Below are 23,385 nucleotides of genomic sequence, written 5' to 3' on the forward strand. Positions count from 1 at the left end.
CTCTGCATGTTCTTAAACTTTTTTTTCATTGTCCTGCTTGAGATACACTATACTTCCTGTGTCCTCCATTTTTTTTAAGTTTTTAAAAATTTTCCATCATTATCATATAAAATATTTTCTCTCCTCAATTTTTTTCTCTTTTATCTTCCTAAGACACTATTCATACATTAGATCCTTTCTTTCAACCCTCCTTGTCTCTCAACCTCTCTTTCATACTTTCCTTCTTGATATCTCTCTTAAGTAAATGTTTAAATTTTTCAGATATAACTTCTCTTTGGCTGTATATAATCTATTAAACTCATCCATTGCATTTTGACATCAACAATCATATTTTTCATTTCCAGAAATTCTGCTTCATGTTCTTTAAGGTTCTCTATGAGTTCTTAACATTTCATTATTATAACTGTATCCTTAAAATTGTCTTACAACTATTCTGCATTCTGTATCTGATTGCTCTGGTATCCACATATTTAAGACCCTAAATTGACTGTAACTTCCACTCCATAGTTTGTCACCTCAATAATGTGGCAATTACTGGGGCACCTGGGTGGCTCAGTTGGTTAAGCATCTGCCTTTGGCTCATGTCATGATCCTGGAGTCCTGGAATCAAGCCCCGCATCAGGCTCCTTGCTCAGCAGGGAGTCTGCTTCTCCCTCTGCCCCTCATCCTGCTCATGCTATCTCTCCCTCACTCTCTCTCAAATAAATAAAATCTTTTAAAAACTAATGTGGCAATTACTATTTCTGAGATCATGCTTGCTTTTAGTTCTTTAGTCCTAAGTGGAGGAACTTTATTCATATAGGAGGTTGTTTCTTCTGAAGATAGTTCCCTGCCCTCTGGCTTCCCACTCTCCTAATGTCCCCATTGGGAGGAGACACAGTAATTCTTCTTCCAGGTGATCCACTGACATTCATTCAACAAATATTTTTTTAGCATTCCATTACATGACTGGCACAATTCTAGGTGCTTGGGTGTAACATAAGAAAAATACTATAGGCCAAAAGTTAAGAAGTGCTTTGGGAAAAGTTAAAGCAGTTTAGGAGGATAGGAAGTATCTTAGCAGATGGTAAGACATATGTCTGTTATGCTGGAAGAACTACAAAGAGAACAACATGTCAGAAAAGGAGAGAATAAGGGAGAGAGAGGTAGGAGATGATGTTAGAAATGGGATATCAAATCCTTAGGGTTTGGTAGGCCACTGTAAAGATTCTGGCTTTCATTTCCATAAGATGGGAAGGCACTGGAGTGTTTGAGCAGGACAGTGACATGATCTGACTTGGGATATAACAGGATCACTATGGAGTCTGTGTTAAAAATAAATGATAGGAAGAGAATAGAGGTGGTGCAAGCAGATCAGTTTCAAGGTTATTGTGATTACCCAGGTGAGAGGACAATGGGGTAGACCAGTATGACAGCAGTGGAGTTTACAGCAAGCAATCAGATTTCAGATATAGTCCAAAGGCTGAGCCAACAAGATTTGCTGATGGATTAGATATGAAATGCACAGTGGAAAAAAAGGTTCACAGATAACTCTGAGAGACTTAACAATTGGCAGGATGGAGTTAACATTTATTGAGAAGCCAAAGGTGGCCAGAGAAGCAGATATTGTACAGGAGAAGGAGGAAAGGTAAGTTTTGAACATGGTAAGTTTGAGATATTTGTTAGACACCCAAATGGAGATGTCAAACAATTAGTCAGATATATGAATTTGAAGTTCAGGGAGAGGTCAGGGCTGGAGATATGAATTGGGAATCTTCAGCATATAATAGTATTTAAACCATAGGACTAGATGGGTCATCTTGAGACTGAATGTAGCCAGAGCGGGGGAAGAGACATAAGCACCAAACACCCCAATATTAAGAGGTAAAGGGGATGAGCAGGAGTAGGTAACGAAGACTGAGACTCAGTAGCCTTAATAGTAAGGGGAAAACTGGGAGAAGCACAGGAAACAAGTGGTTGAAATAGGAAAGAGTAATCAGCTGCTTCCAGTGTGATTGGGAAGGCAAGTATGATGAGGTCTGAGATTTAACCCCACTGAAGTAGGTTCAGGAGGGAGCGGCAAAAGAACTGAATGAGTCTGGATGATTTTAAAAATTTGTTATACTTGAAAGAGAAGCATGGAAATGAAGTGGCCTGGTAGGGAATGTGGGGTCAAGAGAAAGTTTTACTTTTTAACAATTGCATTTTGTATATTAATGAGAACGAACGATCCAGTAGAAAAGGAGAGGCAAGAGAGAGAATGAGAATTTCTGAAGTGATGTCACTGAGTAGGAAAGAAGAGATTGGCTCTTATGCAGAGGGAGGAACTATAACTAGGAACATGGACACTTAATTCGTAGTAACAGAAGGGTGAGTAGGGCATATAGGTATTGGGATATGCAGTGACAAAAACTTGTGTAAGTTTTCCTTTGATTTTTTTTAGAGTAAAGCAGCCTCAGGAAAAGAAAACCACTCCATTTTTCCAAGGCTTTGTGCAAGCAGGGAAAGGAATGCAGAGTTGTGAGCTGCTTGTTGGACTGTTGAAGACCTGTCCCGACACACACAAAGAGCTTCTCAGAAAAGGCTGATAGAGATACTGGATTAGAGCATTTAAGGAAATCTCCATCCAATTCTTAGCTGATCAACAAGCTACCTGAGCAGAGACTTCAGTGGTCACACAGGAAAGAATAAAGACTTTTAAAGAATTAGTCCAGGCAGGTCATAAACAAATAGAAACAACAACAACAAGAACCCCTATAAGGAGGAAATCTCATTTTCCAAACTGTCATATTAGATTACTGACAATGCCCAGTTTTCTAGAAAAAATTATCAGACATGTAAACAAATGCGGGAAAGTAATGCACATACAGAGAAAAACAAAAGGCTTCCAATAGAAGCTGCCCCTGGGGAAGGTAGGTGGTAGAATCACCAGAGAAAAATGTTAAATCAGCTATTATTAAGTATGTTCACAGAACTAAAGAAAACCATCCTCAAAGAATTAAAGGACAGTGTGAGAATCATGTTTGTCAAATATCAATAAATAAATAGAAATTTTTAAAGAGAACCAAATAGAAGTTTTGGAGTTTGAAGTGAAAAATTCACTAGAGGGGCTCAACAGATTGAAATAGATGAAAATAATCATAGAACTTGAAATTGTCCAGTCCGAGGAATGGAATGAAGAAAGAATGGGGAAAAATAAACAGAGCCTCAGAGACCTGTGGGACATTATAAACCACACCAACATATGCATAATGGGAGTTCCAGAAAAGGAGGAAAGCGAGAAAGGGGCAGAAAGTATATTTGAAGAAATAATGGCTGAATGCTAGATTATCCCAAGGCCTACCTTATTTTTCACCTTATCTTCTTCCAAATTTATATTCTTGCCCTAAAGGACCATTACAAGTTGCAGCCACCTGATCTGTTTCCTACTTTTTGGCTTCCAGTCTGCCTCACCAGTCAAAAATAAAACAACAAAACAAAAGGGAAAAGAAAGCAGGCTTTGGAGTATTTTCTAATTTGAATTCCCTCTCTATCATTTATTAACTAGGTGACCCGGGACATTACTTGTCTTCTCCAGGCCTCAGTTTCTTCAAGTACTGAAATGCAGATAATGGTACCTTCTTCACAGGATTGTTGTGAGTTTAGAAATTATATAGATAAAGTATCTGGCCCTTAATAAATACTAATTAACTTTCCTCCTATGCCCCTTTCTTTTGGTTAGCTTATCAACTTAAGAGAGTGGTTTCAAAAAAAGTGGCAAATTTCTTCAGGGTGAATTAAATTTTGTCAACTGAACTCAATATCTAAAAAATCTATCTTTACTCAGGTGGAAATATGAGGAGAAAAACTGACACACTACATCTATAGATTCTAATAGGGCTAGGGAGCCAGAGCCAGGGGACAATGCAGAGCTGAGAGCTAGATAGGGGCTGAGACCAATAAGCACAAAAGAGCAGCTTGAATGATCCACTAAAATTGAAAGGGCTCAGAGTAGAAATGCCACCATGATAATAAAAGCAAGAACAGTGGTTTGAGAGGAAAGGGGAAATGATCCAGGTCAAATACCTAGAAGAGGTGCTGTTGACTTCTTTCCCCCTTTTTTCCTTTTTTAAGTGTTAGGGCAGATAGTAATTTACTGACTGACAAAAGTGACCTTTATAGTTTTTCAATTTGTTCTGAACTCCAAGAATTCCTGAATCCTCCACAGAATACATATTACACATTTTCTGACACTCATACCATCACTCCTCATTCTGGGTCTGTAATCTACATCCAAAGACTAGTGTTGCACACTCATTACAAAGGCCCAATGCCAAGGCTGGAGTCTGAGTCACTGAGAACACATCTGATGTGGTGTCACAGCCAGGTTGTGAGAGGCCTGAAGCCAAAGACCCTATTCCCTGTTTCCCATCTTCTAGTTTTGCCTAGTAACTTACCTATGTAGTCAACTCTAAGGTCAATCCCAAGGAATTCAGTATGGCTTTCCCTCAACTTACAATGGGGTCACATCCCGTAAATCCATCGTAAATTTAAAATATCATAAGCCAAAAATGCATTTAATACACCTAACCTGGCTTAGCCTAGCCTACTTTAAACATGCTCAGAACACTAACATTGGTCTACAGTGGGCAAAAGCATCTAACACAAAACCTATTTTATAATAAAGTATTAAACATCTCATGTAATTTATTAAATATTGTACTGAAAGTGAAAATCACAGCGGCTGTCTTGGTATAGAACAGTTGTCAGTGTATTGTTTGTTGACGCTTGAGATCATGGGCTAACTGTTTGCTGTTGCCCCCACCCAGGATCGTGAGAGAGTACAGTACCACATATCAGTAGCCTGGGAAAAGATCAAAATTAAAGATTAAAAGTATGGTTTTTACTGAATGCATATTGTTTCTGCACTACCGTGAAACTAAAAAAACTGTAAGTCAAACCATTGTAAGTGAGGGACTATCTACATACCAGAAGCCTCAATCTCATCACCTACAGACAATCTCAAATCTTATTGCCTATAGGCCTGGTGTTTTACTATATAAGAGATGAAAATGGGGTGTCTTTGAACTCTATGATCACAGTGCATCATTAACCCCTACTCATCCATGCCATATGAATGGGCCCCTGATTCTTTGCCCTATAATTCATATTAATTCCATCCCGGCTCTTCTCCACAGGTCTTCTCTCCTATTTTGGATATTCTCCCCATTCTCTGGTGAGGTGTCTGTTGGGAATAAACACATAACCATACTTGGACTGCTTGCCTGCCTATCAGCAATACCTAAAGTGTGAACTACCCCACCAGCCAAATGTCTGTCTGATCCAAGCTGGAGTTTGCCATAATGTGGTGGACATTGAAGATGGCCTCCCCAGCATCCCTTCCTGTTTTATATTGCAGTTTCCACTTCTTCCCCATGCAGGCCATGTGCTTTAGGAAAATCCAACTCCACTCCTTAGCTCTGAGACTCAGCTCCCTAAGGCAGCATTTCTCAACCCTCACTACATATTAGATTCATATTGGGAGACTTTTAAAAAATACCTATTGCTTGGGCCCCTTGTACAGAAATTCTGACTTTATTGGTCTGGAGTGGGGCTCAGGCCAGGCATTAGTTTTTAAAGTTTCTCAGATTATTCTAGTGGGCATCTACTATGAGTTGAACTGCGTCTGCAAAAAGTTTATTTGCTGAAGTCTCATCTATTAGTGCCTCATAATGTTACCTTATTTGGAAATAGGGTCATTACAGCTATAATTAATTAAAATTATTGGAATACGGTAGCTTCTTATCCAATATGACTGGTGTCCTTATATAAATGGGAAATTTGGAGTATGACACATATATAGAAAGAATGCCATGTGAAGATGAAAGCAGAGATTAGGGTGATCAGGCAGAAGCCAAGGAACACCAAAGATTGCCAGAAACCACCAGAAGCTAGCGTGGAGACCCAGAACAGACTCCCCCAGAAGGAACCTACCCCATGGTTGACACCTTAATCTTTGACATCTAGCCTCTAGAACCATGAGACAATAAATTTCTGTTGTGTATGCCACCCAGTGTGCTGTACTTTGTTACAGCAGCCCTTGCAAACGCATATAGCAATCAAGACTAAAAACCACTGGTGGAACTGAGGACTCAGAGAGCCAGGTCTAAACCCAATAAAACATGATATTCCCCAGGCTACAGGGACCACTTCAAAATTACACCAATGAGGGGCGCCTGGGTGGCACAGCGGTTAAGCGTCTGCCTTCGGCTCAGGGCGTGATCCCGGCATTATGGGATCGAGCCCCCACATCAGGCTCCTCTGCTATGAGCCTGCTTCTTCCTCTCCCACTCCCCCTGCTTGTGTTCCCTCTCTTGCTGGCTGTCTCTATCTCTGTTGAATAAATAAAAAATAAAATCTTTAAAAAAAAAAATTACACCAATGAGATGTGAGGGCAGATATGCCAAAGAGTTCTGTAAAAGATGTTACACTGATTTTAAAAGAAAGAGCCACCAGATACTCTCTCCTTTCTTTCCAGATGCTATGGCATATTGGTATAAACTCTAGAACTACTGCAGCTATTCTGTCACTTGAGGGAAGTCGGTTTAAGAACAAAGCCAACACAAGGATAACGGAGTCACAGAGAAATACAGCCAGAGCTGGCCATCAGACCAGACTAGAAGCGTTGTCCTTTGTCTTCAGTTACACAAGTGATACATTTACTTAATAAAATACTTTGAATTATTTTTTTTCTTGTGTCCGGATACTAATGCCTTATAATTCATTTCGAAATAAAAGTTTTTAAAAAATTTTTCAATTAGTACCAAAGGATGTAAAAGCCAACTGTAGCCCCAAACTCAGCTTCCCATTTCCACATCCCAGAGGAAAATTCCATTTATAATCTACTGTGTATTACTCCAGGATTTTTCATCTTTCTACCTGTACAAGCTTTATCTAATCCATTCTCTTTCTCCTTTTTCTCTAATGGAATCATTTATATATCTATATACATATTTTATGTGTGTAAATATGTGAGTATATAAAATATATATATTTCTTTATAGTTCTAAATACTTCAACTTTCTTTTTTCACTTAATAGCATTTTGGACACCTGTCCACAGAGATAGACTTCATTTTTAATTGTTGCATAATTTTTCAAATTATAAATTAATAATTAGCTTTGCTAGTCCTCAATTGATGGTCATTAAGATTATTGCTAGATTTTTGCTGCCATGAGCACCTTTGCACATATTATTGTGCATTGCTGAGAATAAATCTGAAGGATATATTTCTAGTGATGATGTGACAGCCATAGCTAGATGTCCACCAATGTCCACTCTCCCTTTCTTTTTTGCTAACCAAACCCCAATTTTGTGTGGGGTGCAAAATGCCCTGCTTCCAATGCTCAGCTTCCTGAACTCTTTTGCACTTGGGTGGCAAGGGAAAAGTGACCAAGGAGACAAAGTCAAAGGTATATAAGGGGATGTGACATATTTTCCCTTCTGGCAAAGCTCACTGTAGGGTACAGGCCCAGCTGGACATGTTCCCTTTGTCCTTTGACCTTTATACTTTACTCTGGAATCTGTCTGGTATAGAAACATGTATATTGTAATCATGAGGATGTAAGTCACATGCCAAGAACAGATGAATGCCTTATTCCAGATTTCATCTTTAGGACAAAAATAAGCTCTATTTGGTTAAGTCACTAATCAATCTATTTGATTGATACAAATGGAAATTCTAGGTCACATGGGACATACATTTTAGGGATATGGTCAAAATGTTTTCCAAAGAGTTGCCATGCTCCCTAACATTGCACATAGGATTTCTAGGCTTACCTCCCAAAGGTCAGCTTTTACAGCTAGGTAAATTTTACCAATCCCTACTGTTATTGGACCTAGCTTTCTTCCCCTAGTGCCAGTGCCCTGTGTGGCTTTCGATTCAGCAAACCTTATGCTTGTGCTTGCTAAAGTTACAACATAAAGCAATTAATTGTCACAGCACAGTCTGTCAATTAACGAATGCTTAAATGATGTTTCTGTCCACATCCTTGATCTCATAGGTAAAAGCGGTGGCTTTAAAACTGTGGCATAAAATACACAATGTTTAAAAATAAAATGTACTTGTGGAAGTACAAAATGTTTCCATTCACTAATGACTATAATCAAGGCAAGGGATTTTACATAAATTTGTATGATTAGGTTGGATAAACACAATTCTTGATTTTGATTAATGACTTCTACAGTTCTGTTAATGACAACATCAGGGGAAAGGTCTGGGCCCAGCCTGCTGAACTACAATGGCTGGGACCATAAGTGTCAAAAGAGAACTTAGATTTAAAACCATAGCATTAAAACTGGAGGAATAATCATGTTTTGGTTTATAAGGCTGGAGTTGAAAACCAGAAGATCGAGATTTGAGACAGAGTAGGCCTTCGCAAACATATAGTACATACAAATCACTTGAAGAACTTGTTAAAATGAAGATTCTGATTCAGTAGAAGTGGTTTGGGGTCTGAAATCCTACATTTCTAACAGGCTCCCATGTGATGCCTGATCCATAGCTAGGATCTTAAAATAAAAGGCAAAGAGGTGATGTTCTCCCATTAGAAATGAGCAAGGTGGGTGCATATAATTATCATAATAAGTGGCAAGGTCAGGGAGCCAGGGAGCTTGATTTGCAAAGAGATATAGTGATGATTGGTATAAGACAGCATCCCTAGGAACAAAATAGATGGGCAGCCAACCATATATTGCTCCATCTACACTACCAAAATCAATCAAGGATGGATTATCAGAAGGCTGAGGGCAGCAGTCCCAAATAAAAAGTCACTATCCTTTGCCAGGTTTCCAGACCTAAGCCATTTTTCAGACCTGGGACCCACTGACCTAGAAGTGACGCCCAAGAGGAAGGAACCAGCACCACTACAAGTAAACCCCCCCTGCAGTTCTTCCCCAAAGGGCCTCAGCCATTTCCTTGGGTAATCATGTACTGCGGAAGGGGAAGTGCTATAGATATGCAAGAACCAGACATTTGAGAACTGGTGGACACAAAATCTGAGTTGATATTGATACCCAGGAACTAACATCATCAAAGGCATCTTCACAGAAGTAAGACTCATGTAGACCAGGTAGTACATGGAATCAGCCCAGATCTAGTTCCACAGCAGGACCACTAGCTCAGCGGTCATTTCTCTAGTTTCTCAATGCACAATGGGAATGGACATACATGCAGTTGGCACACTTATTCCTTGGTGTGTTGGCAAAAGCTATGGTAGTTGAGAAGGCTGAGTAGAAGCCTCTGGAAATGTCCCTCCTCTAACCCTGAAAGCAAATCACGGGAAATGGCAGAAATTAGTACAAACCTTAAAGACTTAAAGAATGCAGAGATGGAGGCTTCCTTTATGTTTCTAATTCACAAAAGACTGGCCCCAACAAAAGTCTGACAGATACTGAAGGGTGACCATGGACTATTGACAACTCAAAGTTTTAGCTTTAACTATAGCTGCTGTGCCAGGTACAGCTGGGGATACTGCTCTGAACAATTGAACAAGAGACCAGTTGACCGCTCACTCTGAGTGTGGCTTAGAAGAGAAAAGAATTCAGCAGCAGATCCAGGCTACTGTGGAAGCAGCTTGTCACTTGGGCCATACATCCAGGCAAAGACTAGAGTAACAGAGGAATCTTTGGAGGCAAAAGATGTCATGTGGGGTTTAGGGCAAACCCCAGTGGGAGAATCACACTGTTGACTCCTATGTTTCTGGAGATATTTGTGGCAGAGCATTATACACCAACTGAAACATAGGTCTTGATGCTCTTTTGGGTCTTGATAAAGACAGAGTACTTGGCATATGTCATCAAGTGACTCTGCAGCTATAGCTGCCCATCACGAACTGGGTTCTGTCAGACCCACCAAATGAGGAGGTCCAGTGGGTCTAGGAAGGGTCCACTATTAAATGGCAGTAAGATGCAAGACGATCAGGCAAGAGAAGAGCCAGTGGGCAAAAGGAGACTATAAGAGCAGGTGACCCAAACCTGCGTGTCATCCACCACTGTTATACTGGCACCTTTGTCTCAGCTCACACCTCTGATGACATGGGCTGGGAGCAGGGTATCCCTATAACCCACTAAATAAGGAGTAAGCAAACTGAGCTTAGTTCATGGGTAGGTTGGTGCAGTATGTAGGTATAAGATAGAAATGGACTTCTGTTGCACTAGCACCCCATTGGAAGTTGTCCTAAATGATAGCACAAGAAGAAATTCTTCCAATGGGCTTCCAGGGCTATAAACAGTGTATCTGGTCATTTACTGTGTGTAGAAAGAAAGGTAGCCTGAAGAAAGAGTAAGTACAAGCTCATGAACCGTAGCAAATGGCCTGTTTGGTTGGTCAGGGGCTTAAAAGGAAAAGCATCGGAAGATCTTGGATACAAAGATCTTGGGTAAAGCAGTGGATGGACCTATGGGAATGAACACCAAATGTAAATATCTTTGTATTACAGGTTAATGCCCCCCAGACAATAATTATTCAGAATGGGCATATGACACCCAAGTAGGCAGAATGACCCAGCTACTTGACATAAGTTAGTCTCTTTGTCATTTTTCACTCTGGTGCTGCAAGGTGGAATGGCTCTGGTGGGGGAGATGGATGCTATTTTTTTTTTTAAGTAATCTCTACATGCAACTTGGGGCCTGAACTCACAACCCCAAGATCAAAAGTTGCATGCTCTACTAACAGAGCCAGCTAGGTACCCTGGGAGAAAGATGCTATGCATGAGTCAAACAACATGGCCTTCCACCAAGTAAACTAAGACATAGCTACTGCCACTGCTGAAAATCCAACCTACTCACAACAGGGACCAACCATGAGCCTGCAATAAGACACCATCCCTCAAAAAGTCCAACCAGCTGCCTAGTGGTAATTTGACTATGTTAGATCCCTGTTACCTCTACAGTGTAGTGTTATGGGTTGAATTGTGTCTCTCAAAAGACATGTTGATGTCCTAATGACTGCTATCTATGTGACCTTATTTGGAAGTAGGGATTTGAAATGCAACCACGTTAAGATGAGGTCATTAGAGTGGGTCCTAATCCAAGTACACTTATAAGAAAAGACACAGACACACAGGAAGAACACCACATCAAGATGGAGGTATAGATTGCAGTTATGCAACTTAAAACAGGGAACAAGGACTGAAGGAAACTACCAGAAGGCAGAAAGAAGCAAGGCATTCTACCCCATCTCTCTGATAGAACATCTGCCTGGGAGATTCTCCCCAGGAGCATGGCCCTGCTGACAGTGTGATTTTGGACTTCTAGCCTCTAGAACCATGAAAGAATAAATTTCTGTTATTTTAAGCCATCCAGTTTGTGGTATTTTTTACAGGAGCCCTAGGAAACCAATATAGACAGTACTTTATAGTGACTGACATTGACACATATTCCAAGAATGGATTTGCCTTCCTTGCTCACCAACCTCAGACCACATCATTATTTGAGGACTTAAGAGTATTTAATCCACTGACACAAAAATCTCACATGACATTACACAGACCAGGGCATACACGTCCTGGGAAATGAGTTGTAGCAGTGGGCATGAGACCATAGAATTCACAGGTCCTTTCACATACCATACTATCTGGAGGTTGCCAGCCTAATAGGGCAATAGAAACTTCTTGAAGGTGCAGCTGAAAAGCCAACTTGGAAAGAATACCCTGTGTAGATGGTGTGCAGTCCTCCAGGATACAGTAACATGCTAAATCATGCTGTGACAATATACAGTATCTTGTCCTCGGTAGATGAATACATGGGTCTGGGAACCAAAATATGTAAGTAGAAACTGTCCTGTTATTATCATTCAATGTCCCACCTGGGAATTGTTCTTCTAATCCCCATAGCTGTAGGCTTTATAGATCTAAAGATTCTGGTTCCTGGAAGGGGAATGCCTCCATCATGAAACACAGAAATTACCCAATTTAGCTTTAAGTATGAATGCTGCTGAGTCACTCAGGCTTCTTGTGCCAAAAGACCTGCAAGCAAAGAAGGGGGAGTAACCAATTGGCAGGAGTGATTAATCTGGTCATTAAAAGGAGAGAGAGGTCTCATTATACATTAGTTGCAGAAAAAAGATCTTTGACACTGAGGTGATCACTGCAGTAGCTCTTTGTATTCCTTTGTTCAGTTTTGATAGTAAATGAACAAAGACAATAACCATGACGTTAGAATGACAAGGTGACCAAGGGCTTGGACACCTCAACCTGAGGTTCTGGGCCACCTTACCAGGTAAGTTACTACAACAGCAGAGGTCCTAGTCAAGGGAAAGAGGAATCTGGAATAAACAGGAGAGAAGGGTGATAATGAGCATCAGTTGTGGTCTTGAGATCGGTTTCAGCAAAGGGGGCTATACTTCATCCCAATAAACATCTCTTGAAAATTTTCCCAGGACAAGAAACTACCAGAATCCTGGGGGAGCTATTCCTAAATGCAGTGAACTTATAAGAAGCAAGTGGATCCAAGTAGTGCAAGGGCTAGACTTTGGTCCCTACTGTGGTGCATCATTCAGATCCAGTTGCATTACTCTCTGGGATTCCTCCTGGCTGAATGTAGCTGCCTCATCCAACACTATGCCCTGTTCCTAGAGGTAGCCAATACCCAGTGATTGAGGATGCCCCATGCCCAGACCCCCTTGACTTGATTTTGGAAAAGCTGAAGCTTCTGCTGCACCTGTATTGCAGTTCAGATTCTGCTGCTCAATCCTCCTTCCTGTGTCAGTTTTATTCCAGAGAATACCTTCTAATCAACCCCGGAAGTCAAATCTCAGAGTCCCAGATAGGTTTCCCAGAGAAACACCTCCCTCCCTATGACGGCAGAGGTCTTGGGTCACAGATACACAATCAGCTGACAGAACAAAGAATAATTTGACATTCTAGACCATGGAACTTAGCTAGTAATGCAGACACAACATGGAAAGGTGGGCAGACATTTGGATCAGAGAGTTTAGATTAGACCTAAGGGATAGCATTTAAATAGATTCCATACCTAAATTCAGCTATTGAGCCCTCTCTCCAATATTCTTTTATGGCAAAGAAGAAAAGTGGCAGAAATAATGCTCATTTGGGAGTTTCCAAAGATGACACAATAGACAATATTTGATCTGATAGAACATCTGCCTGGGAGAGTGAAGCTGAACCTAGTAATATAGGAGTGTGAATGGTATATAAAATGCAGCTATTTGAATTGGGATGCTGAGAACAACTGAACTAGATCTAGATATCTCTTTGTCAAATCTGAAGTACTAGCTTTAGCAACGTGAGATGGAATTTTCCTCTAAAGTTAGAAGGTACTAATAAAATACGTACTTGAATTTCGGAGGCCATGGAGCATTGCAAGGTGAGGTGGGTTGTTCAACTGCACAAATACGGCTATCACTGATATGTGCAACTTTGACCCCAGCTGCAGCCATGGAACATAAAAGGAGAATCTGGAATAATGCCTAGGGAGCTGCTTGATATCAGTGAATCCACACAGACCAGTGGAGCTTGGCCATGGATCTTATGGCAGAGCCTGCTTGACCCCACCTTAGTTTTAAGAATTCTTTTTTTGGGGGGGTGCCTGGGTGGCACAGCGGTTAAGCGTCTGCCTTCGGCTCAGGGTGTGATCCTGGCGTTACAGGAAAGGAGCCCCATGTCAGGCTCCTCTGCTGGGAGCCTGCTTCTTCCTCTCCCACTCCCCCAGCTTGTGTTCCCTCTCTCGCTGGCTGTCTCTATCTCTGTCAAATAAATAAATAAAATCTTTTAAAAAAAAAGAATTCTTTTTTTTTGATAGGAAAGATAGTGGTAAACTTGTAGCATGTGCTCCTCAGATTAAGAGAGATTTCTTCAAATACTTAATGCAATTGGTTGCCAAAAAGGGCTGAACGTAACTGAGGCAGAGGGAAGACATACTAAACATGGCAAAAAAAAAAAAAAAAAAAAAAAAAGAGCTCAGGAACATAGGCTACAACAGATTTCCCAAACCAGGCAAGAAACACAAGAGAGAAAGCAATTGGTTTAGTCCCTGTATCCACTAAGGTCCAGTCAGAAAAACAGAAATAATACCATATCATATAAAAGGAGTTGGTTTTATAAATATTGTGGGATTGAAATAGCAAAAAAGCATGCTGACGTCTCTCAGAGATTAATAACTATAAAAGTCTGTTCCAATGTTGGCTGAAGGAACTTAAATGGAGAGCAGGAGTTACCAGAACCTGAGAGTTCAAGATGGGGCTCTTTAGGACTGGTGTTCAAATCTATGGGGTAAGGATCATACAACTGGTACTCAGCCTAAGGAAGGATGCTCTGTTACTGGTTTCCAAAGAACCTGGGGCTCTCATAAAGATAGAGAACACATTGGGGGTTGCCTGAGGTAGGGGGTGGGAAATGGGCAAGATGGGTGAAAGGGATCAAAAGATACAAATTTCCAGTTATGAAATGAAGAAGTCATGGTGGTATAATGTACTACATGGTGACTATAGTTGACAATACTGTACTGCATATTTGAAAGTAGCTAGGAGAGTAGATCTTAAAAATTCTCATTGTAAGAAAAAAATCTGTGATTATATATGGTAAAGGATGTTAGCTAGACTTACTGTTGTGATCATTTTGCAGTATATACAAATTCTGCTTCATTACATGTACACCTGAAATTAATATAATGTTATATCAATTATACCCCAATTTAAAAAAAAGAAAAAAGCTAGGCTTAGAACCAAGTGTTTGTTTCAACTGGAATGAAGCTGACAGAAACTGGAAAATGTAGAAATGAAACTCCCTTTCTTCTTGCCTCTGATTCTTCCTTGAAGGCTTCTCAATGGCAGAATCTAATAGGAACCAGCAAACAAGGGCATTTGGGAAATATAATTTTTTAGAGTTCCAATCCCAACCATTACAGAGGGGGGTGTGGAGCTCAGAGTGAGCAGGTATATAAACAACCCAGTCTTGTACCTAGAACTCTGGCAAGACAATAGAGACAGTCCAGGTGAGCCTTCAGGTGACTGTAGCCGCATCTCAGCAACTGAGAAATGTAGAGGCCAGTTACCTCACAGAAATATGAGAGAGAATAATACATTGCTGTCTTAAGCCATTAGGGTCTGGGATTATTTGTTACATATCAGTGAATAACTAACTGATAGACCTAAAAATGGAGGAGAATCATTCCAAGGGAATAGCACTAGACCCTAATCAAGATAGAGTGACATAGGTCAGTAACTGCTATGTACCTCCCATTTTCCTGCTTTAGAATGGGAGTGTCTACCAAACGTCTATTGTATACTGAGGCAGACATGTTGTCTCTTTAATTCACAGGTCTTCAAAGCAAAAGGGCATGCACTGGAGGAATTATACCTGAAAAGCCTCATCTACATCTAGACCTGACTCAGAAAATGAGATCCTGGACTCCAAGCCAATGCCATAATGGAAAAGACCTTGATGATCTTGTGGGAAGAATCTGAAGTATTTGTGGCCAGAGGGAGGCCGGCATGGCACATTAATGATGGCTGCACATTCTTAACACTCTTCTTATAGAAAAGTGGGATTTGTTTCCCCACTCTTTGAATTAGGGCTGGCTTGTGACTACTTTGACCAATGGAGTATGGCAGAGTGATGACCATTCTGGGCCTGACCTCTAAGAGGACCAGCTATTTCTGCTTGGCCTCTGAGTCCTGCCCTGCCCTTTAAGAAGTATACTGCCTATGTGGAGAGGTCCAGAGATCATAGGAGGAAGGAAACGGACCAGCTAAATTCAGCCCCCCAGGTGGCCACCAAGGTCCCCAGGCATGTTAAGAGGTCAGCTGGACCCTTCAGACCAGACCAGCCACCAGCTAAGTACCAAAGAGTGACACTTGTAGATGTCACATGCAGCAGAAGAATCTCCCAGCCCAGCTTTGCTCAAAAGATCCATCAAATAGTAATATATAAAATAATGTGGTTATTTTAAGCCATGAGTTTGGAGGATAGTTTTTGTTGCAACAAGATACCCAAATGAGTTGCATTTATTTCAAGTTTTTATTTAAATCCCAGGTAGTTAAACATACAGTATAATATTAGTTTCAGGTGTACAATATAGTGGTTCATCACTTCTATACAACACCTTGTGTTCATCACAACAAGTGTACTCCATACTCCCCATTGCTTGTTTCTCCCATCCCCCACCCACCTCCCCTCTGATGACCTTCAGTGTGTTCTCTATAGTTAAGAGTCTGTTTCCCCTATGACCCAGCAATTGTGCTACTAGGTATTTACCCCAAAGATACAAATGTAGTGATCCATAATAGCCAAACTATTGAAACAAGACAGAGGATCATAGGGGAAGAGAGGAAAAAGTGAAACAAGATGAAACCAGAATGGGAGACAAACCATAAGAGACTCTTGATCTTAGGAAACAAACTAAGGGTTGCTGGAGGGGAGGGGGGTGGGGGGATGGAGTAGCTGGGTGATGGACACTGGAGAGGGTATGTGTTGTGGTGAGCACTGTGTGCTGATGAATCACAGATCTGTACCCCTGAAACAAATAATACATTATATGTTAATAATAAAAAAATGAAAAATTTTTAAAAAGTCTGTTTCTTGGTTTTCCTCTCTTTTTCTCCCCCACTGTGTTCATCTGTTTTGCTTCTTAAATTCCACATGAGTGAAATCATAATGGTATTTGTCGTTCTCTGACTGACTTATTTCACTTAGCATAATACCCTCTAGCTCCATCCACAGTATTGCAAATGGCAAGAGTTCCTTCTTTCTGATGGCTTAGTAATATTCCATTGTGTGTGTGTGTGTGTGTGTGTGTGTGTGTGTGTGTGTATCACATCTTCTTTATCCATTCATCTGTCAATGGACATCTGGGATCTTTCCACAGTTTGGATATTGTGGATATTGCTGCTATAAACATTGGGGTGCAGGTGCCCCTTCAGATCACTACATTTGTATTTTGGGGTAAATACCCAGAAGTACAATTGCTGGGTCATAGGGTAGTTCAATAGCTAATTTTTAAAAGAATCTCCATACTATTTTCCAGAGAGGCTGTACCAGTTTGCATTCACACCTACAGTATAAGAGGGCTCCCCTCTCTTCCGGGTTCCTCTGAAATTTAAACATGTAGCTAGTAGACAACATTGGAATATATAGTTATAGAGTAATTTATAATAACTCTATAACTCAAAATAATAGGTTATAGTCTTGGTTAAAAGTGGCCATTTGTATTTCCATACAAATTTTATTTCATTCCCATACAAATTTTATTATATTTTCAGATTCCACAAAAAGGTTGAGACTTTGAACTGAATCTATACAAATAAATATATACAAATGTGGGGGAAAGGTGACATCCTTAAAATATTAAACTTTCCAACGCATAAATATGGTTTCTTTCCATTTTTATCTTTTTAAATTACTCTCAATATTTTAGACTTTTTTCCCTAGATTTTCAGATAGTTTTTGAATAATGGCCTATATAATCTTTAAAAATGTTGGTTGTTTTTCTTATTTTTTTCTCTTTCTTCCTTTTTTTAAAAAAATTATTATTATATAATAATTTAAAAAAATGGCTTGGGCTTGTTCTATTTTTTGCTAGCTTCACTTCATGGCCCTCTCTATACCCCAAGGTGGAGAAATTCTACCTACCCTGGACTTCTTTAATCTCTCTTCAGAGAATGATTTAATACCTTCAATAGTAACCTCTCTGTTTTGCTGCGCACAATCAAACAGCATTAGGAAGACCTTCGGTGGATCCCTAGAATTCAATATTCTCTCCTGACTTCTATACTAGTTTTTCCCTAAGGCTAGAGAATTTAACTTGGCTGCTTGATTGAAGATACGTTATGGTAAAACAGCACTTTTCATTTAAAAGACAAGAACACACACTGTAAACAAAGAATAATTCACTCCAAAGAATGCTCTTTTAATTTGGCCATGTGGTCAAAGGCTTTTTTTCCTCTGAAATCACTGCGTCTTGGTGTGACATGGAATGATTATATTTAGAAAGCATTTACTTTGGACAAGTATGCCAAATTTGTTCAGTTACACACCATATGCTTTTCATTTTCCAATAATCTATTATGAGATTTCCATTTTTCCTGTTTTTCCTAGGTAGTCTTTCCTGAATGACAGTATGTTAAAAATTGCAGGAGCTATCTTTACTGGCTTATAAACCTTTTTGACTTGCTTTGAATATTGGCCTCCTAGTATTTATTAAAGCCTATTCCTTTAGATATTATTACCAAGTATGTGTAGTGGCTTTTTGTTTGGGAAGGGGAGGGTTGGGACTGAGGACAGGCTTAACAGAGAGCCCTCTCACCAGCCAACACAGGACTGACCTATTGCTTCTAAAATCACATAGGCAAATTAGGAAACTGAATTTAGTCTTGACAGACTGCAGGATATGATTTATAAATTTAGTACTGTTAATAAGGATCTGAAAATGTCCTAAATACAATAGTTCTCAACACTAGGTGTACAGTTAGAATCACCTGGGAAGCTTTTAAAGGTCTCCACACCCAGGCTACATCCAAGACCAACTAAATTAGAATCCCTGAGTGGGACATCAGTATTTTTAAGTGTCCTCTGGAGATTTTAATGAGCAGTCAAAACTGAGAACTACCTGAATGTCAATCTTAAGGAACTAAAACATCTGACCACCATTTTGGGAATTAGTAGCAAAGATGACCTGGCATGCAACAGTGCACAGTGTGAACTAGCTGTCTGAGGAACACAGATTCTAATATGAACAATGACCAAAAGAACAAAACGGCTAGCATGCTTGGGGAGTGATGTCGCAGATGGCCCTGTGGCTCCAGGAATTATCAAGGAATTTATTAACTTGAAGGGATCCTCAGGCTTCAATCCTCTAACCAGCTGTTTTTACAAATAAGAAAAACAAATGAAGTCAGTGGTGCAGACAGGATGAGGGCCTGGGTCTCTTTATTCTTAGGCCAGTGACTTTTCCACTGGCCCAGTTCATAGCAGCTCAGGGTTCACTTTGGGAGCTCAAGGAGGTCACACACTCAGAACAGCTAGATTCAGTTCCCTTAACTCACTCCAGAGAAAAACTTTGATACAGACAGAACATGGGTCAGTATTTCATTTACATCTCTAGTTTATTTTCCAGTTAGAAAATGTCTTTGCTATTGATGAATACTCCCTCTATCCTTAGTTTCTATCCACTGCAGAGTATCAAGGACCAGATTGTATTCCACTTGGTCCTTGCAATCTTCCATCACAATTTAGGAGTGATTTCCCTTTTTCCTTATCTCTTATAAAATGTACATCTCTCGCTCTTTTGACCTTGATTATATACTTCCCCATATTAATACCTATTTGTCCACATATATATATTTTTTTCTTCTAATAAATTATTAGTAGCTCAGAATCTCACACAAAGTTGTTACTCACTATAAGCTTCCAGATTTGTTGGATTCTATTTTAATAGTCAATTAATTTTATATTCCCACTTTCATTATTGTTGCAACGCAAGGGAAAAGGAAGATTTTACATTTATATAACAAACAAAACTTAAGCTCTAGATATGGATTTTCCTTCTGAACCAACCAGAGTGTTTCAACTTCTTTTAAAAAGTGGAGGTTCCCAGGGGGCTCTCAGATTAAGCCACTGTCAATGATGACATAACTCTGTCACCCTAATTGTTCATTTGCCACCCAAAATCTTTCTACCCGATGTCTTTCCTTCCTGAAAAATTACCTTGATATTACTATGATGTCAATTATAGTGAGGCACTGTCTCAGCAGTGTGTTTCTACTATATATGTGCACTGTTCTGGAGGGTTATGGATAAACTGACCATATTTTCCAAGTGAAAAGTTACCCAGGTTAACAGGAGACTAGAATGCTGGTACTTATGGCTGCCATAGTCAAGATTTTCTTTCCTACCACCCACCTCCCCTCATCCCTGAAGAGGAGGATTGAAATAACATGATACCTCATTAAACATACTTGGCATCCTAATCTCTGAGACCCATATACCAGTTTAAAGACCAAATTCTATGTCTCAAAATACCTCTTTCGAAATGTGTTTTTCTTGTCAAAATTTATCTTGAAAAGGAATACTTCCTTAATTTTAGTTTCTTAAATTATCCTAGTTGCTTTAGAGTCTATTTAAATCTTCAATTTCAAAACTCTAAATTTTAGACTGAGTGGAAATGAATTCTTTTAAAACAGATATCAAGAATCATTATGTTAATATCATTATATATGTTATATATTTTTAATTATTTACTAATCTGTGAAAAATAAAAATGAGTCTCCACATTCATTAACATGCAGGCTGTGGTATGCTTCAAGATTTAATAACTGGCTTTCCAAGTAAAAGTCCTGGTTTGTAGAATCGCCAATTTCTGTGGTGTAAATACACCTATTATATCTGATTTCAAATAACCAAATGGCATTACTGAACATGAAATTGGAAAGAGATGTGTAGAATTGGTGTTTGTGTGCCAGCTACAGTGTATCACTGCATAGCTACACCAATTTTTTTTCCTACATCTTCCTATTAGAAAGATTTTTTTTTTTATTATGTGGTTATCACATCAACAGCAGACATTTTAAAAATCATTTTGGCTATCTGGAGTCTTTCGTGGTTCCATATGAATTTTGGAATTGATTTTTCAATTTCTGAAAAAAGAATGTCACTGGGCTTTAATGGGGATCGCAATAAATATGGATTCCTTTGGGTAGTATGGACATTTTAGCAATATTAAGTCTTTCAATTCATGAACACAGGGATATTTTTCCATTTGTTTGCATCTTCTTTAATTCCCTTCATCAAGGTTTTATAGTTTTCAGTGTACAAACCTTTCCTCCTTAGTTAAGTTTGTTCCCAAGTATTTTATTCTTTTTGATGCCACTGTAAATGAGATTGTTTTCTTAACTTCCTTTTCAGGCAATTCATTGTTAGTGTATAGAAACATAATTAATTTCTGTAAGTTGATTTTTTTTATCCTGCAGTTTTACAGAGTTTGTTTATTTTAAGTTGTTTTGTGCAGTCTTCAGCATTTTATATGTATGTGACTATGTCATCTGCAGACAGGGACAATTTTTCTTACCTAAGTGCTCTGGCTAGGACTTCTCATTCTGTGTTGAATAAAAGTGGTCACTGCGGGGTTGCTTCCCTTGTCCCTGATGTTAGAGGAAAAACTTTCATATGGAAGTACAAAGAACTCTGAACAACCAAACACTCTTAAGAACAACAAAGCTGGAGGTATCACACTTCCTGATTTCAAACTATATTACAAAGCTACAGTAATTCAAACACTACAGTGCTGGCATAAAGATAGACAGATAGACCAAAGGAACAGAACACAAACCCCAGAAATAAATCTACACATATACAGTCAACTGATCTTCAACAAGGGTGCCAGAACTATACAATGGGGGAAAGGACAGTCTTCAACAAGTGGTGCTGGGAAACTGGATATCTACATGCAAAGAATAAAATCGGACCCTTATCATATACCACATATAAAAATCAACTGAAAATAGAATAAATACTTAAACATAAGACCTGAAATCATAAAACTCCTAGAAGAAAACATAGGGTAAAAGATTTGGTTTTGGCAATGAGTTCAGTCTGGAGATGACACCAAAAGCGCAGGTAACAACACAAATCGACAAGTGGGACTACAGAAAAGGAAACAATAGTATGAAAAGGCAACCTATGGAATGGGAGAAAATATCTGCAAACTTAAAAATCTGTTAAGGTGGTAGATCTTGTGCTAAATGTTCTTACCACAACAGCAATAATTAAAAAGAGAAAGAAAACAAATTTAGGTCACATAATCTTGCTCTGGCTCCATACTTAAAAATCACGAACCTTGAGCTAATTTCTTAGTTTCTTAAAGCCTGTCTTTCCCTTTGTGTATAAGGATGCTACAAAGATTAAATAAAATTAGATTATCTTTTAATAGTACTGTAAGCAATGTGTCAAGAATACCAAGAAGCTCAGAAATGGACTGGTAGAAGAGGAATCCAAATCTGGTTAGAACCCAAATTGTTATTTGAAACAAATAGATCTTTTTTGTTTTAAAATGAGTTTTTGGAACTTCTCTCTATATAGAATTTCTTGTTCCATCGTATGGGTTTAGTTATTCTCAGTAAGTTTTTTTTTTGTATTCGTAAAGTTAAAGAGCCTCATGAGTACCACTGTACAGATGGATATTTGGACTGGGGGGCCCACCTAACTGTTTTTCTGATGACAAGAATCAGAATGCCTGGTGACAAGAGCGGACCCCTTTAGGGAAATTAATCATCACAAAACTTATTTCTGTTGGAAAGTGCAACATGTTACCCCTCAATCTTCTATTTTCAACCTACAATATTCTCTCTTTACTTTCCCTTGCCTAGTCATAGATCTAAAAACCTATTTTCAGAATTTCTGTTTGAAAAATAAAATGTATACATAGTGTATGACGTGGGTTTGAATATGATTTGGTGCTCAAGAAAAAAAGGAAAATATTCCTCTTTTCCTATACAGAAAATTTCAGTATTTCAGATTTAAAAAGGCTATGTTTGCTCTTTCAGGTAGAACTTTCTCAGTTGCAAGGGACAGAAATTCAATCCAAAATAGCTTAAATCCAAAATGGCATTGTTGGCTCACATCACAAGGAAATTCATTCTGTGACTTCAGGCACAGATTGACGAAGGTGTGAAAGATGCCATGGAGTCTCTCCCTCCCTCTCTCCTCCCCTTCCACCCATCCTTCCCACCTCTCCTCCCTCCCTCCATCTCTCTACTTGTCTCCCTCCCTCACTCTCTCTCTTTCTCTCTCTCTCTCCCACTCTCTCTTTCTCCCCCCCCCACACTTTCCTCTCTCTCTCTCTCTCTCTCTTCATTTCTCAGCTCTATTTCCCTCTGCTTGTCTTCACCCAAATGGAGGCTAGGCTCTTTGACTACATAAAAAGAAGGCCATGAGAGCTCAATAGTCTTCGGAGGTAATGATCTTAGAAAAAAAGAGACATCCCCACCCCAGCATCAGAATCAATCCCAGAACTAGCCCTTTTGGATCAGATGCCCATCCACCTCAATGGGGGAGATCACTATGTCCATGGAGATAATATTCTATTGAATACTGGTGATAGGGAGGTAGGACCCCTTTATAAAGCCCTCTAGAATCACATGGGATAAGGAAGCAGCATCTCCCCCTATGAAACAAAAGCAAGGATAACAAAAAAGCAAGGCATGATGTACAGAATTACCTAAACCTAGATATTCTGCAACCTGCAGGTGGTCATCTAGTCCATGTTTAAACACATCCAAAGTTAAAGAACTCTGTCATCTGCTGCTGATGTTACTACTAAAAATATTAATAATCATCATTTATTGAATTTTTGGAAGCTAACAGGCACTGGGTAGACATAGTCCTACAGCATTTGGCATCATCAAGAATTCTACTT

At 39.4% G+C, this 23,385-nt stretch overlaps 1 protein-coding gene across 1 annotated transcript in view; it reads left to right on the forward strand.

Moving 5' to 3' along the window:
- Window positions 1–1,556: 1,556 nt before the first annotated feature.
- The window catches only part of RXFP2 (relaxin family peptide receptor 2), a 250,704-nt gene continuing 228,875 nt past the window's right edge, over window positions 1,557–23,385 (forward strand). Inside the window, exon 1 of the mRNA XM_034663781.1 lies at window positions 1,557–1,627. Within this exon, the coding sequence (XP_034519672.1) occupies window positions 1,557–1,627 (71 nt within the window). The remainder of the gene's footprint in view (window positions 1,628–23,385) is intronic.

The sequence above is a fragment of the Ailuropoda melanoleuca genome, chromosome 7 (assembly GCF_002007445.2).
Source record: "Ailuropoda melanoleuca isolate Jingjing chromosome 7, ASM200744v2, whole genome shotgun sequence".
Taxonomy (NCBI): Eukaryota; Metazoa; Chordata; class Mammalia; order Carnivora; family Ursidae; genus Ailuropoda; species Ailuropoda melanoleuca.